General features: G+C 46.4%; 1 protein-coding gene and 1 non-coding gene across 2 annotated transcripts; both read right to left on the reverse strand.

Annotated features, from left to right (window-relative positions):
• On the reverse strand, window positions 1-161 carry LOC123146709 (U1 spliceosomal RNA). The gene has a single exon (XR_006472903.1). It is a non-coding gene; the product is annotated as a U1 spliceosomal RNA (small nuclear RNA).
• Window positions 162-4,310: 4,149 nt separating this feature from the next.
• On the reverse strand, window positions 4,311-11,429 carry LOC123145178 (DNA topoisomerase 2). Its single transcript, XM_044564523.1, has 21 exons — window positions 10,781-11,429; window positions 9,924-10,213; window positions 9,765-9,831; window positions 9,412-9,682; window positions 9,127-9,326; window positions 8,837-9,046; window positions 8,639-8,752; window positions 8,386-8,493; window positions 8,069-8,236; window positions 7,804-7,989; window positions 7,570-7,725; window positions 7,350-7,483; window positions 7,086-7,254; window positions 6,710-6,979; window positions 6,446-6,632; window positions 6,311-6,360; window positions 5,821-6,234; window positions 5,590-5,721; window positions 5,416-5,496; window positions 5,220-5,331; window positions 4,311-5,131 (listed from the first exon to the last, which is right to left on the reverse strand). The coding sequence occupies exons 1-21, from the start codon at window positions 11,345-11,347 to the stop codon at window positions 4,551-4,553; spliced, it is 4,467 nt and encodes a 1,488-aa protein (XP_044420458.1). The 5' UTR covers window positions 11,348-11,429; the 3' UTR covers window positions 4,311-4,550.
• Between the last annotated feature and the right edge of the window lie 356 nt (window positions 11,430-11,785).

The raw sequence follows: 11,785 nt of genomic DNA on the forward strand, positions 1-11,785 counted from the left end.
GCAGGGGCCGCGCGAACGCGTACCCCTTTATCACAAATTATGACGTCCACTCTCCCTCAAAGAGGAGATGGTAAGCCAGCACACCCACAAAGTGCAATATGGGCCACTTGCCTAGGCCATGTCTCTTCTTGATCAGCCATAGACCCCGTCCAGGTAAGTATGTTTCAAGGTTGCCCTATGCCCTGCTTATATTGGTTGCGCTGCCTCTGCTCCCTCCTTGCCGGGCGATGTGGTACTAAACTAAAATATGCCTCGCCTGGTGTTTGCTGCAGCTTCCCGGTACTAAACGAAAATATGCCTCGCCTGGTGTTTGCTGCAGCTTCCCGGTACTAAACGAAAATATGCCTCGCCTTGTATGGGCCTGTTGGTACCAACCAGGCTGTTTTTTATGGGTTGGACTGGAAGCCCATGCACCAGATGTATGGAGAGTCTGAAGCTGGCCCGTCAGACCGACATCAACGTGGAAGAAACCGTACGAATAATCACACGTTCAAATGCTCAAAAAAAAAGAGTGATCACACGTTCAAAGGTATCCTTTCACAAAGATTTGACAAAAACCCTCAGAAGCTGAAGTTTGGACAAATTCTTTTACTGACCACACTTCTTTAGCCAAGGAGGAATTAACATGGTGCCCATTTTTTTAACTCAAAAATAAACAGATGGATCTCTTCGATTCTTGGTGCTACTGTTGGTAGCAAAAGAACAATGCCGTTCAAATTAGGCAGCGATAATACTTGTTGGTCGGTACAAACAGTGAAGGTGCTAGCATGATGTTTTTACATCTTACGTTTAAGGCCCTAAAAAATATATGCATGTAATCACCTTAGACGTAATAAAATAAGGCATAAAAATAGTATTGGTGACCTAGCAAATTGTTTTTTTTTTTAGGGAAGACCTAGCAAATTGTTGTCAATAGTTGTTATAATTAGTGCCAAACAAGAATGCAGTTTGGCTTCCAGCCCATAGTTGTATGCGGTATGGCTTCTCGAGTCCACAAGTTGGCTCGAAAATGATGTGACACGGATCCATCTCAGAAATTTCTGTTAGTGTGATTCCTTCAGGTTCTGTAGTAGCTCAACACGTAAGCAGTCAGATTCAGTGTACCATCATATCTTATTGTAGTACTACTATTAGATAGAGAAACCGTAAGCATGAATTTAAATAAAGAGATCACTTAAAAAAAGGGATTTGTGACCAGATCACAGTATTCAGCATAAGAAAAATGCACGTTCTTGTTTGTGACGCGGTAGTTCTACTATCGTAAAAGGGTTTCCCCCGCTTTGTATTCCAAAGCAACCAACACCGATACAGAATCGCTGGGGCGAACAGCACAACAAGCCCAAAAGAAAAAGAAAAAGAAGCAAATGCCAACAACGGCAGCTCGACAGAGCACGGATGACCCGCCACCGCTACGCCCACCAGACACAAACCACTACAACCCGAGGCTTCGGACCACCGCGTACAAAACAGCACCTCCAAGAAGAAAAAGCGACGCCGACGACGCTGCTGCCCGGACATGTCCTAGGGTTTCCCCGGCACGCGGAGGGAGGTGGGGGATGGATATCACCGACACCCTCCAGGAAGGAATGGTGGCACCCGCAAGTGTCACCGCATCGGGGCCGAAGACCGGCAAGGATTTCTCCCGTACTCCAATCCCCACCGTCCCACGGACCGGAGCCGACCAGCCAGACCGCCGCCCACCACCATGCGCCATCGCGGTTGCGCCGTCACCCACGCCGCCTCACTGCGAACACCAACACACGGCCAAGAGGACCGGGGAGAAGCGCCCCGCGGAGGGAGAAGCAGCACCGAAGCCGAACGGGAGGGAACCACCTCCACCGCCGTCGTGCGGTAGCCGTCCGGACACGGCAGCAGGGCATACCAGGCCACCCCTGGCACAGCCAGGCCCGAAACGGGCCCGCTAAGCCCCGCCGCCACACTGCAGCAAGCCGGCGATGGCGCCGCCAGCACCCTGCCGCTCATCGTCTCTCCCCCGCCTCCCGGAAGCCACGAAGCAGACCCGCCCCGCCGCCGGCCCGCCTAGGCCCAGATGGGGCCCGAAGGGCCCAGATCTGGGCCGACCGGGCGCCGCCAGGCCGCGCCGCCGCGTCACCCCGCCGCCAACGGCGACGCTGCCGTCCAGAAGTCCGCCCCCGCTCGCGCCGGGAGCCCCCGCCGCCGCCTAGAAGCACCGCCCGGGGTCGCCCCGTCCCGCGCCGGCGGACACCCGAGAGGGGAAAAGCCAGGGGGCCGCCGCCACCAGCGTCGCCCGGGCCAGGCCCGCAGCGGGCGCCGGCGACGGCGGCAGAGAGGAAGGGGGGAGAGGCGCGCGGGGGAGAGGGCTGGGCGCGGCCGCGCCGCCCGCGGGGGGGGGCGCGTTCGCGGGTGAGGAGAGGAGTGTGTCTGTTTCAGAACCCCATGGAATGCCCGAGATCCGCGGTAGTTCTACTGACACGGCACATACTGAATTTGAGTTATTTGCAAATCAGTTTCAAACAACTTGCATGAAGTTTTAAATTAGCACCTGATCAGTTAGATGGGCTAAAAGTTTTCAGGAGTAAATCTGGTTTCGGTAATTCAAAGAAACTTTGGTGGTGCTTGATCTACAGAATTTAAAGAAATGGCCAGATGATGTAGGAGAACTGACCACATCATGTTAATAAGAAAAGAAAAAAAATCTCAGCTGGTACAAAGAAAAGATTTAAAAAACACATCCTTAATATGATGAGTGGAAATTTTTGTTTAACAAAAATGCTCGAATGGTAGCAGCTTCTGTAAATAAGCTTGCCACAGCAAACATAGTTCTTTAGAAATGCAAAAGAACAATGAGCTGCGTATTACTGACATGGAAAGAAGCAGAAGTACATTCTCAAAGGACAGTAGCTTTGGCACCGAGCAGAGTCATCTGATCATACAGTTAATTAGCGGTCTACTAACCTGTGCATTCTACACAGGTTGTTAGTGCAACCACCAGAAATTGCCAGCAAAATGAGATCCAAAAAAATTGATGGCAGCATATATCCGCCACTTGTGTAGTGATACAGATTGTTTATATTATAAATCATGTATGTTGATCACCTATCCTGAGAGGGAGGGCAGAGTATCATTAGGATGCAGCGAAACAGGAAACCAACTCTTCTGTTTTTGCAAATCTACAGAAGGCTCACCAGTCCTTGGCTAAGATCATGTCCAGATGGAGCCAGTGATTCATGCCGTTTGTTAATAACTAACTAAAAGGTGTTGATTGATACATCCCCACGTACCCTGGGGTCAGAGATGATGATGATCAATTGATCATGTCGAAGATTGACTGCAGTGGGGGCATTGTAGCACTCAACAATTAACATATGGGCTGCAAGCGGAGTAGTAAGCCCTTTTTTACAATGGAGAAACCATGCAGTGAGCTTGCTCGTAAAATATACCCGGACGGGGGAAGTAAGAATTTAAGTGCAGAAAGCAAAATAAATCATTTGCAACATTATTCTGTGGGCAGTTCCTTGTGCATATTGTAGTAAAATGTATAGAAGATTCCAAACCGCCATCCCACAAGAGAATTTCTGGTGGATTCACACCATGTGCTTCATCTAGAAGTACAATTATTTTTCACAGAAACACTACATTACTGTTACTATTTCAGAGAAGTCAAGACTAACTACAGATAAATATACTGGAAACCCGCCCGGGCCCGGGGGGTGGGGGGGGGGGGGGCTAACCATTGAAGATCATCCCCATTTTGGAGTAACCCCTTTTTGCGCAACATCAAATTTCCTTGATACTTGCAACAGAATCTTTATCAACATAAAATAGCAATTGTGGAGCAAGCAGAGAGAAGCAGTGGTAGCTACAGAATAGACCTACATAATAAATCAAGCAAGATTAGCTTTGATATAATTCATATTGTCGATTCTAGTAAGCTCATTCTTAGCCCGGTAAACCTGTAGTGCCCGAGGAAAATGACACATAAAGTTCCTCTTTAATTCCAAGGTTGAGCAATGGTATCCTGCAGGTGCAAAAAAACAATCATACCATAAGAACGGCTATCATACACATGTTTAACAGAGGGATCAATTTGATACTAACCAGAATAGCACCAGAGTGGTGAAATTCATAGATGAATTTTATTTGGAGACAGATGAATTTTACCAAGCCCTTTTTGGTAAACTTTATGCAACTAGTGATATTGTCTCCGCGAGCGGGTTGGTACAACTAATTCCTGTAGGTTTATCTTACCAAAACCTAACAACACCCATATTATCTGACCTATGTTTGATTTTCACCCTAGCCTAGATGCCATCATTGGAAAAAATTGGTGATCGGGAGTACTAGCCCTTAACAGGCATGGAAGAATATCAGGGGCAATACAAAAACGACTGCATCTCAGATTGTTGTCTCAAACCGATTAGCTCACGGAATGTTTCGGCAACCTAACATAACATATGACGCACAAGAGATGCACCCTGCAAAGCACCAATACATCAGATTAGCTAAACAAATGTCTCAAGACAAGTCACTGCACCCCACTCAATGTATGGGCGGTTGAGCCAAGGAGTCTAGTCATCTTCGGAGAAGTCATCATCGTCGCTTGGTTCCGACACATCTTCATCCTCAGACTCATCATCTTCGCTCTCAGAAGCAACGTAGACTACTGCTGCCTTCCTCTCCCTTGTTGTCCTTCTCGGTACAACTGGCTCAGCAGAGCTGCCGGAGGGAGGAGCCTCAGCATCTTCTGTCCCTGTTGAAGAGCTCGCCATTCTGTGCAGAACCGAGCCGCTCTTCTTGTTGAAGGGGGAGTCTCTGATCCTTCGCACCTTCTTCTCAGGAGAAGGAGCGCTGAGGGTGCTGTCATCAGTAGGCTTGAATATTTCTTCCATCACTTTCTGCCTCATGCCTTTGGTCTGAGCTGGCGCCCTCTTCCTGATGGTAGTCTTCGGCTTCTCGGCAGCAGGTTTTCTTCCTTTAGTTTTCTTCTCAACTTCCATGGAAGACCCCCCATCATCGCTCTCATGGTCGGGCTCGGCTACGTCTTCATCAGAAATTTCAGCTAAGGATGACATGGCCTTCTTTGCTGCGCCTCTTTTGCTTGGTCCATTCCACCCTTTCTTTCCTTTCTGCTGTTCTTCTGTTTCCATGGCTGTACAAGTGGTTACACCATCAGCTTAAACTTGTAAGAGATGTATATTTTATGTTCACAAACACAACATTATACCAATGGCCATTACCACTGGGTTCTGGAGAGTTGTCACTATCGATATTATAAGCAGCCAGGCGGTCTTTCAGTTCAGCCACTTCGTCCTCCTCATCTTTCACCTCATCTTTCACCGGTGCACTTGCCTATGAAATTGTTAAATTGACTTGTTAAGGCAGCAAATAAACTATGACACGCACAATAAGAAAAGGTTTGATTAAGGACCCAACCTTCTTGGGTGGTGGTTTCTTCTTTTGTGCAGCAGGTTTCAGAATGTCTCCTTTATAATCAACGTCATCATCACTCCCAGCCTAGAAAAGTTTGATTGTTTTATCAGTAAAGAGCAACAAGTACTACCTAGTCCTCTGCAACTCAAGAAATGCATCACTTGTGTTAGTCTGTACCTTCTGGGATTTGGCTGTGGCCTTCTTAGGCTGTTTCTTGGTTGCTGGCTTAGGGTCCTTCGCTTTTTCAGAATTTTTGGCGCGCTTGCGTGATCTGTCGTTCTGTTCAGCTTCAAGTTTTGCATCAAGCACCTGTATCAAAATCAATGTGAGGAGCAGTGAAACACATAACATCAAGCAAAACCTGCTCAAGAGAAAAAATACATAACAACAGAGAGAAACACTGCTTACATCCAGTTCCTTCTCAAGAGCGTCAAGGTCTCTCAGCCAAAGAGTTTTTGGCTCTGTGTTACGCAGGATTTCAAGATCAGCCTCTACCTTATCCTGCTGCGCGATGAGCTCCTTCACCTTCTCCATAGTCAAGGTACCAATCGACATTGCAAGAAGATACTCATAATCACTTGCTGCAGCTTCAGCAGGACTCTCATCATTATCTTCATCTGCTTCTGTAGATCCTACAGCAACTGGCCCAGACGTGGGTTTTTTCTTTGGGAAAGGTTTATAGCCCTGCTGCTTCAGCTCCTGGAATAGGTCTGCCCTCTTCCTGTTATTAACTATGATTTTCCCGGAAATAACAGCAAGAATAAACCTAACTTTGTTCTGATACTTCAGCAACTCATTCCCCATGTTTTCCAACATTACTTTCTGCACAGCATACGTTTGTTAGATAATGATTTAGTAGTTTGCAGACGAACAACTAAAGGAAAAGGTCAACATGTACCTTCCGTTTGACATAGAATTCAAACCTCAAATCGAAGAACTCTTGAAGCACTGGAAAGTTAACATAATGTCAGTGCCAAAACCACAAGTAAAAGGATTTGTTGCTATAATACAGGTCCATGTTAGAGATACTCACCATCCTCTGGGGTGTCATATTTTTTTATTTTACCATGTGAGTCAAACAAGTGCATGTTTGTTGTTCCTATTGTGGTAGTCAGCTTGAATTTCTTCTCAAGGCCTTCTTGCTTAGCTATATTCATGTTTTGCTCAGTCAGTATAAGCTCAAATTCCACATCCGCATGATCACACTGCGACCTTATTTCCTGTAAATTGGTTGAAGTGCAAGTAAGTCAAAACATCTGAAACCCAAAGAGAATGAACTATTTGCACTATTAACTACCTCTAACAATGGTGGTTCCTTGCTCTTTTCCTTTTCCTTGTCCTTGTCCTTGTCCTTGTCCTTCTTCTTTTCCTTGTTCTTGTCCTTGCTCTTTTCCTTTTCCTTGATAGGAATAGGACACATGGATTCAAGAAATTCTTTGTAATCTGTAGTCCAGCGGCGGACGGGAAGCTCAGTAATTTTAAGCTTGGTGTCAGCAACTTCCTCTATAACACCAGTGATGGTATATGTCACACCGGTTGCCTTTGAACTTGTCTCCTTCAAAGAGCCCTGTCAGGTGATGAACAAAAAAATTGCATCAAAATCAATTGCTGAATTAAGCAGCCAAACTTTCGGTCTAACAAAAATATTATGCTAGTAAAAGCATTGCACCGACCTTGAACCCCCTGTACCAAGGAACCATTGGTACAATAGTCTCCCCATTCAGCAACCTTTTCAGATTAGCAATAATGTCTTTTGGATTGTAATTTGGGACATAGGTGCTCCATCCAGTGCCAATGCCTTCACTTCCATTGACCAAAACCATGGGAATGATTGGCATATACCTGAACATAACATGGCATATTTTAGGTACATAAAAATAAATCCAATCGCAATCATAATTGGCAGGATGAATGTTCAAAGAGATAATATATATTACCAGCTGGGTTCAATTGACTGCCCGTCTTCATTCAAATAGTTCAGAAGAACATCATCATCCTTCGGAAAAATTAAACGGGTGACAGGCTGTAATCTGGTGAAGATGTACCTAGCACTAGCAGCATCTTTGCCCCCCTGAAAATGAATGTAAACAAGCAAAGAAACCTGAGAACCATTACAAACAGAGTAATTGGTACTTGGCTTTAACAAAGCTAACCCACCGCATTTCTGGTACCAAATTGGCCACGGGGCTCCAAAAGATTAATATTATTGCTGCCAACAAAATCCTGAGCCATTCCTATGATTGTGCTTGCTAGACTCTGCTCACCATGGTGGTATGCTGAGTGTTCTGACACATAACCAATAAACTGTGCCACCTGTAGCCAACAAAGATAACAAAATTAGGAATATGCATGATAATTCCAATACACAAATTCAAAAGCTCTTTGGCAAACCTTAGATTCTTTAAGCAAATTCTTCTTGAACGAGCAAAACAAAATCTTCCTCTGTCCTGGTTTAAAGCCGTCAACCATTGAAGGTATTGACCGTTCAAGGTCTGCCATCGAGAAGAGTATCAGCTCTTTGTTGATAAAATCACTGTACTTGATGCGTTTCTCACGTTGGTCAAGGCAAGTACCAGGCTGCAATAAGGCTTGTGTGTTACTATTGATACATAATAAGGAACTTCTATCAAACTGGGAAAGGATGCAAATATTTGACCTGATAGTTGGTCAGCCAATCCTTCCTCTCAGAGATCTTTTTCTTGCTGAATGCTAACTCAATAGCTTCACCATCTTCTTTGTCATCTGCCCAAACAAAATCCTTCTTGTGAAGGGCAATATGTTCAAAGTAATCCCGGCCTTCTTCAGCTGTGCTGGTTCCCAGCCCCTGTACCAGTCAGAACTCTTTTTAAGAACAAATATAACTACAGACATCTTTGTTGCACTGCCTTCCAGTGAAAAATCGTGTGTAGGGCGCGCATGAACTATAATGCAAAAACTATAATGCAAAAACTAAATAAGGGGCAAAAGGCACACCTTGTAGTACTTTATAGTCCACGAACTTGCACTTGCTCCTAAGTCCTCTTTCCATGCTTCATAGTCTGGCATTGAGTAAAATGGCTTGACAGACTTGCCCTTGGTTGCCTGGACAAATAAGCAAAAGCATTATTTTTAACTGGAGTTATAATATAGAAAAAAACTGAATGATAAATGTTAGGGTTAAATATGTATTAATGTGCATCTTAACACACAAAAGAGCATCTGTCAAATGACCCAAAGAATTGCCTACCTTGATAATTGGAGTGATGAACTCAACCAAGAAAGAAGGAACTTTGAGGAGAGATGGCCACTCTTTGTGAATGAAATTGATCAGCAACCCTTTGATGTGGGAACCATCATGGTCCTGAAATGTCATCAGTTTAATCAAAGCCAAGAAACAACTTCAATTCGACTAGTTGGGATAAATTGGAGATGTTGTCAGGCAAACCTGATCAGTCATTATCATGAGGTGGCCATATCTCAAGCCTTTCGTGCTATCATACTTTTTTTCATGCTGCAGACCTAATATTTTCTTTATATTTTGGATCTCCGCATTCTCCATTAACTGCTTATGGCTCGCTTCCCTCACATTTAATAATTTACCCCTGAGAGGAAACACGCCATAGTGGTCCCTTCCTACTACACCTATGCCAGCCATCTGCAAAGAAAACAGACTGAACTCTTCAGTATGACTGTGAAATAGCATACTATGGCACTTAATAGGTTCTTGTTACTCACAGCTAGAGCCTTTGCTGAATCTCCTTCAGTAAGGATCAAGGTGCACTTGTCAGAGTTCTTCCCACCAGCGTCATTTGCATCCTCCAGCTTAGGGATGCCAACAATACTTGTCTTCTTGGTTCCATCAGTCTTTTTAAGTTCCTTGCTTAGTTTGAACTCGGCCCAAGAAAGAAGATTGGTAACAACACCCGAGCTAGAGACTGCAATTGTAAGAAGTGAACATTAGCATTAGTGGTGCAGCCATAATAGACAAATCAAGGATAGCAAAGTTAACTCATCACATACCCTTCTTAAGGAATTCGTCAGAGAGCTCGCACGTGGACCCAAAGCTTGCTTGACGAGTTGTCAAGGTCTCTTTGGTCTGTGAGTCAAATGCAGGGTTGTCAATGAGCGCATTAACAAATACCCATAGGTAGCCCTTCACTGTATGCAACTTCATGTTAGCCTGCTTGTTCTTCTTGTTCACAACCCCCATCACATGGCTGGCAACTTGGTTTGCAACATAGTCAACATGAGTTCCACCTCTTATGGTGGCAATTCCATTTACAAAACTGACCTGCAATCCAAGCAAAATGTCTGAGGTATAACTATGACAACACACTACAGGGGAGCTTCACAGGAAACTACGCAACACTTACCTGCTGGAACTGGCCTTCACTTAGACTCACACACACCTCCCAACGATCATTTATTTTTTGGTAAATTCTGAAAAGGAAGGCAAATTTGAATATCAGAAATAGTGCTTGTCAGAGTTTTCCTGGAGACGATCAAACAGGTAAGAAAAAACAATGTCAAACCTTGGTAGATCGATTCCTTCTTTGGAAGCAGAGTTAATATACAGTTGCACGTAATCAGAGAAGCTTTTTACTGCCACCTTCTCACCATTCAACTCAACCTTCACGGTTTTGCCAAGGGTGCCTGCCATATCAACCACTCGCTTCCTCATGAGTGCCACAACATCAGCTTCGAGCTCGGTCATGTTGAACTTTGCAAGGTCAGGCTTGAAGGTAACCCTGGTCCAGTTCTCTGACTGCTTGCACTTTTTAATCTCAGGCTCCGACTTCTTCCCCATGTTCTCAGAGAAAACCTGCACAGGCATTCAAGGAGAGATGTCACAATATACCATGCGCTTGGTGATCTGGGTAGCTGTGCCTAAATAACGTACAGGAGATATTAGTTAATTTACTCCTACTGCAACCCTGGTGTGAGTTTAAACTAGCTATGTGTCTTTGTGTTAGTTTTAAACTAGATGCGCATATTCATGGTAAACCACACTGAGCAATGCTAAAAACTATCAAAGGAAACAAGATTCGGACAAGTGTAATAATTAAGAAACCCTTATGTAGCCAGGTTCTACAGACGATAAATTTTGAACTGACCCTGCAAAATTTTCATCAGAAACCCCAACTAAACAACGCACATGCTCCAATCTAGTACCAAAATCTCATTCATGGTTAAAAATACTACGGTCTCACACTCCAATATAACCAGATTCTCAACTCTAATGTGGTCACAACCAACCGCGCCTCATTACAGCCATATGGCACATCGATTCACCAGAATGTCTGCAGTTCTAACTAACCCAGTCCCAAACACCGACCCAAAAACCAGAATAGCAACCGTAAAACGCTCGTGGGATCCGTGATTGTCTTACCTGCCTGTACCGCTTCAGCCGGTGCCCATCAGCGGTCTCGATGACGAACTCCGTGGAGAAGATGTTGGCGAGCTTGGCACCGTAGCCGTTCCTCCCGCCAGTGGTCTTCCGCTCGTTGTCGTCGTAGTTGCTGCTTGTGAGGAGATGGCCGAAGATGAGCTCCGGCACGTACACGCCCTCCTCCTGGTGGATCTCGACGGGCACGCCGTCTCCGTTATTGTAGATGGAGATGCAGCACCCCTCGACGTCGATGTCGACCTTGAGGGAGTCCATGGAGGGGTCGCGCTGCTTGTTGTCTGCGGCGTTGACGAGGATCTCGTCGAAGATCTTGTAGAGGCCGGGGACGTAGGAGACAGGCCGATTCACCATGGCGCCGTCCTCGTAGACCCAGAGCGTCTGCGTGTGGTTCTGGACGGAGCCGACGTAGGTGTCCGGGCGCAGCAGGATGTGCTCCAGCTGTGTCTTCTTCTGGTACATCTCCTCGATGGTCTTCCCGGCGGCATCCCCCGCGGCGGAGTTGTGCGAGGAGCTGGACTTCAGCGGGGGCTTCTTCGCGGCGGGCGCCATGGCGGCACACAGAGGTTGTGTGCGCGCTAGGGTTTGGGGCGTGGGGGGGAATGCGGGGTGGGGTTTGGAATTGGGGATCTGGGGGAGGGGGAGGGGAATGGGGTGGGGTTTAAAGTGGACTGGGAGGGGGCTGCGGGGCGATTCGAAATTTGAATTTGGGGAGCGGGCGACGTTGCGCGTGTGCGCCCAGCGGGTCCGTCCGGTCGGATGGGGGATTCTGGAGACGGCGACGGGAGTGAACGCGCAAGGAAGGGTGTGCGTGCCTACATACTCGAGCCGTTCCGTTCCCTTTGACGGTTTCACACGCGAGAAGAGGGTTGTCTCAGGAAAAAAACACGGAAGAAGAGGGTGCATCCAATCCCACCGTCGGCCGCCGGCGAGGCCGTGGGCTCCTTCACCTCCGTCCGCCACTTCGGAGACGTGAGGCTGGAGGAGCCC

This window comes from Triticum aestivum, chromosome 6D, assembly GCF_018294505.1.
Source record: "Triticum aestivum cultivar Chinese Spring chromosome 6D, IWGSC CS RefSeq v2.1, whole genome shotgun sequence".
Taxonomy (NCBI): domain Eukaryota; kingdom Viridiplantae; phylum Streptophyta; class Magnoliopsida; order Poales; family Poaceae; genus Triticum; species Triticum aestivum.

What these genes read in the sequence shown, in the direction of transcription:
- LOC123145178 (XM_044564523.1), bottom strand. Translation starts at nt 11,347, where the DNA reads ATGGCGCCCGCCGCGAAGAAGCCCCCGCTGAAGTCCAGCTCCTCGCAC. An exon ending in ATTCAGCAAAGGCTCTAGCT is followed by an intron (nt 9,047 to 9,126) that starts GTGAGTAACAAG and finishes TTTTCTTTGCAG; the next exon opens with ATGGCTGGCATAGGTGTAGT. An exon ending in CCACAGCCAAATCCCAGAAG is followed by an intron (nt 5,497 to 5,589) that starts GTACAGACTAAC and finishes AAACTTTTCTAG; the next exon opens with GCTGGGAGTGATGATGACGT.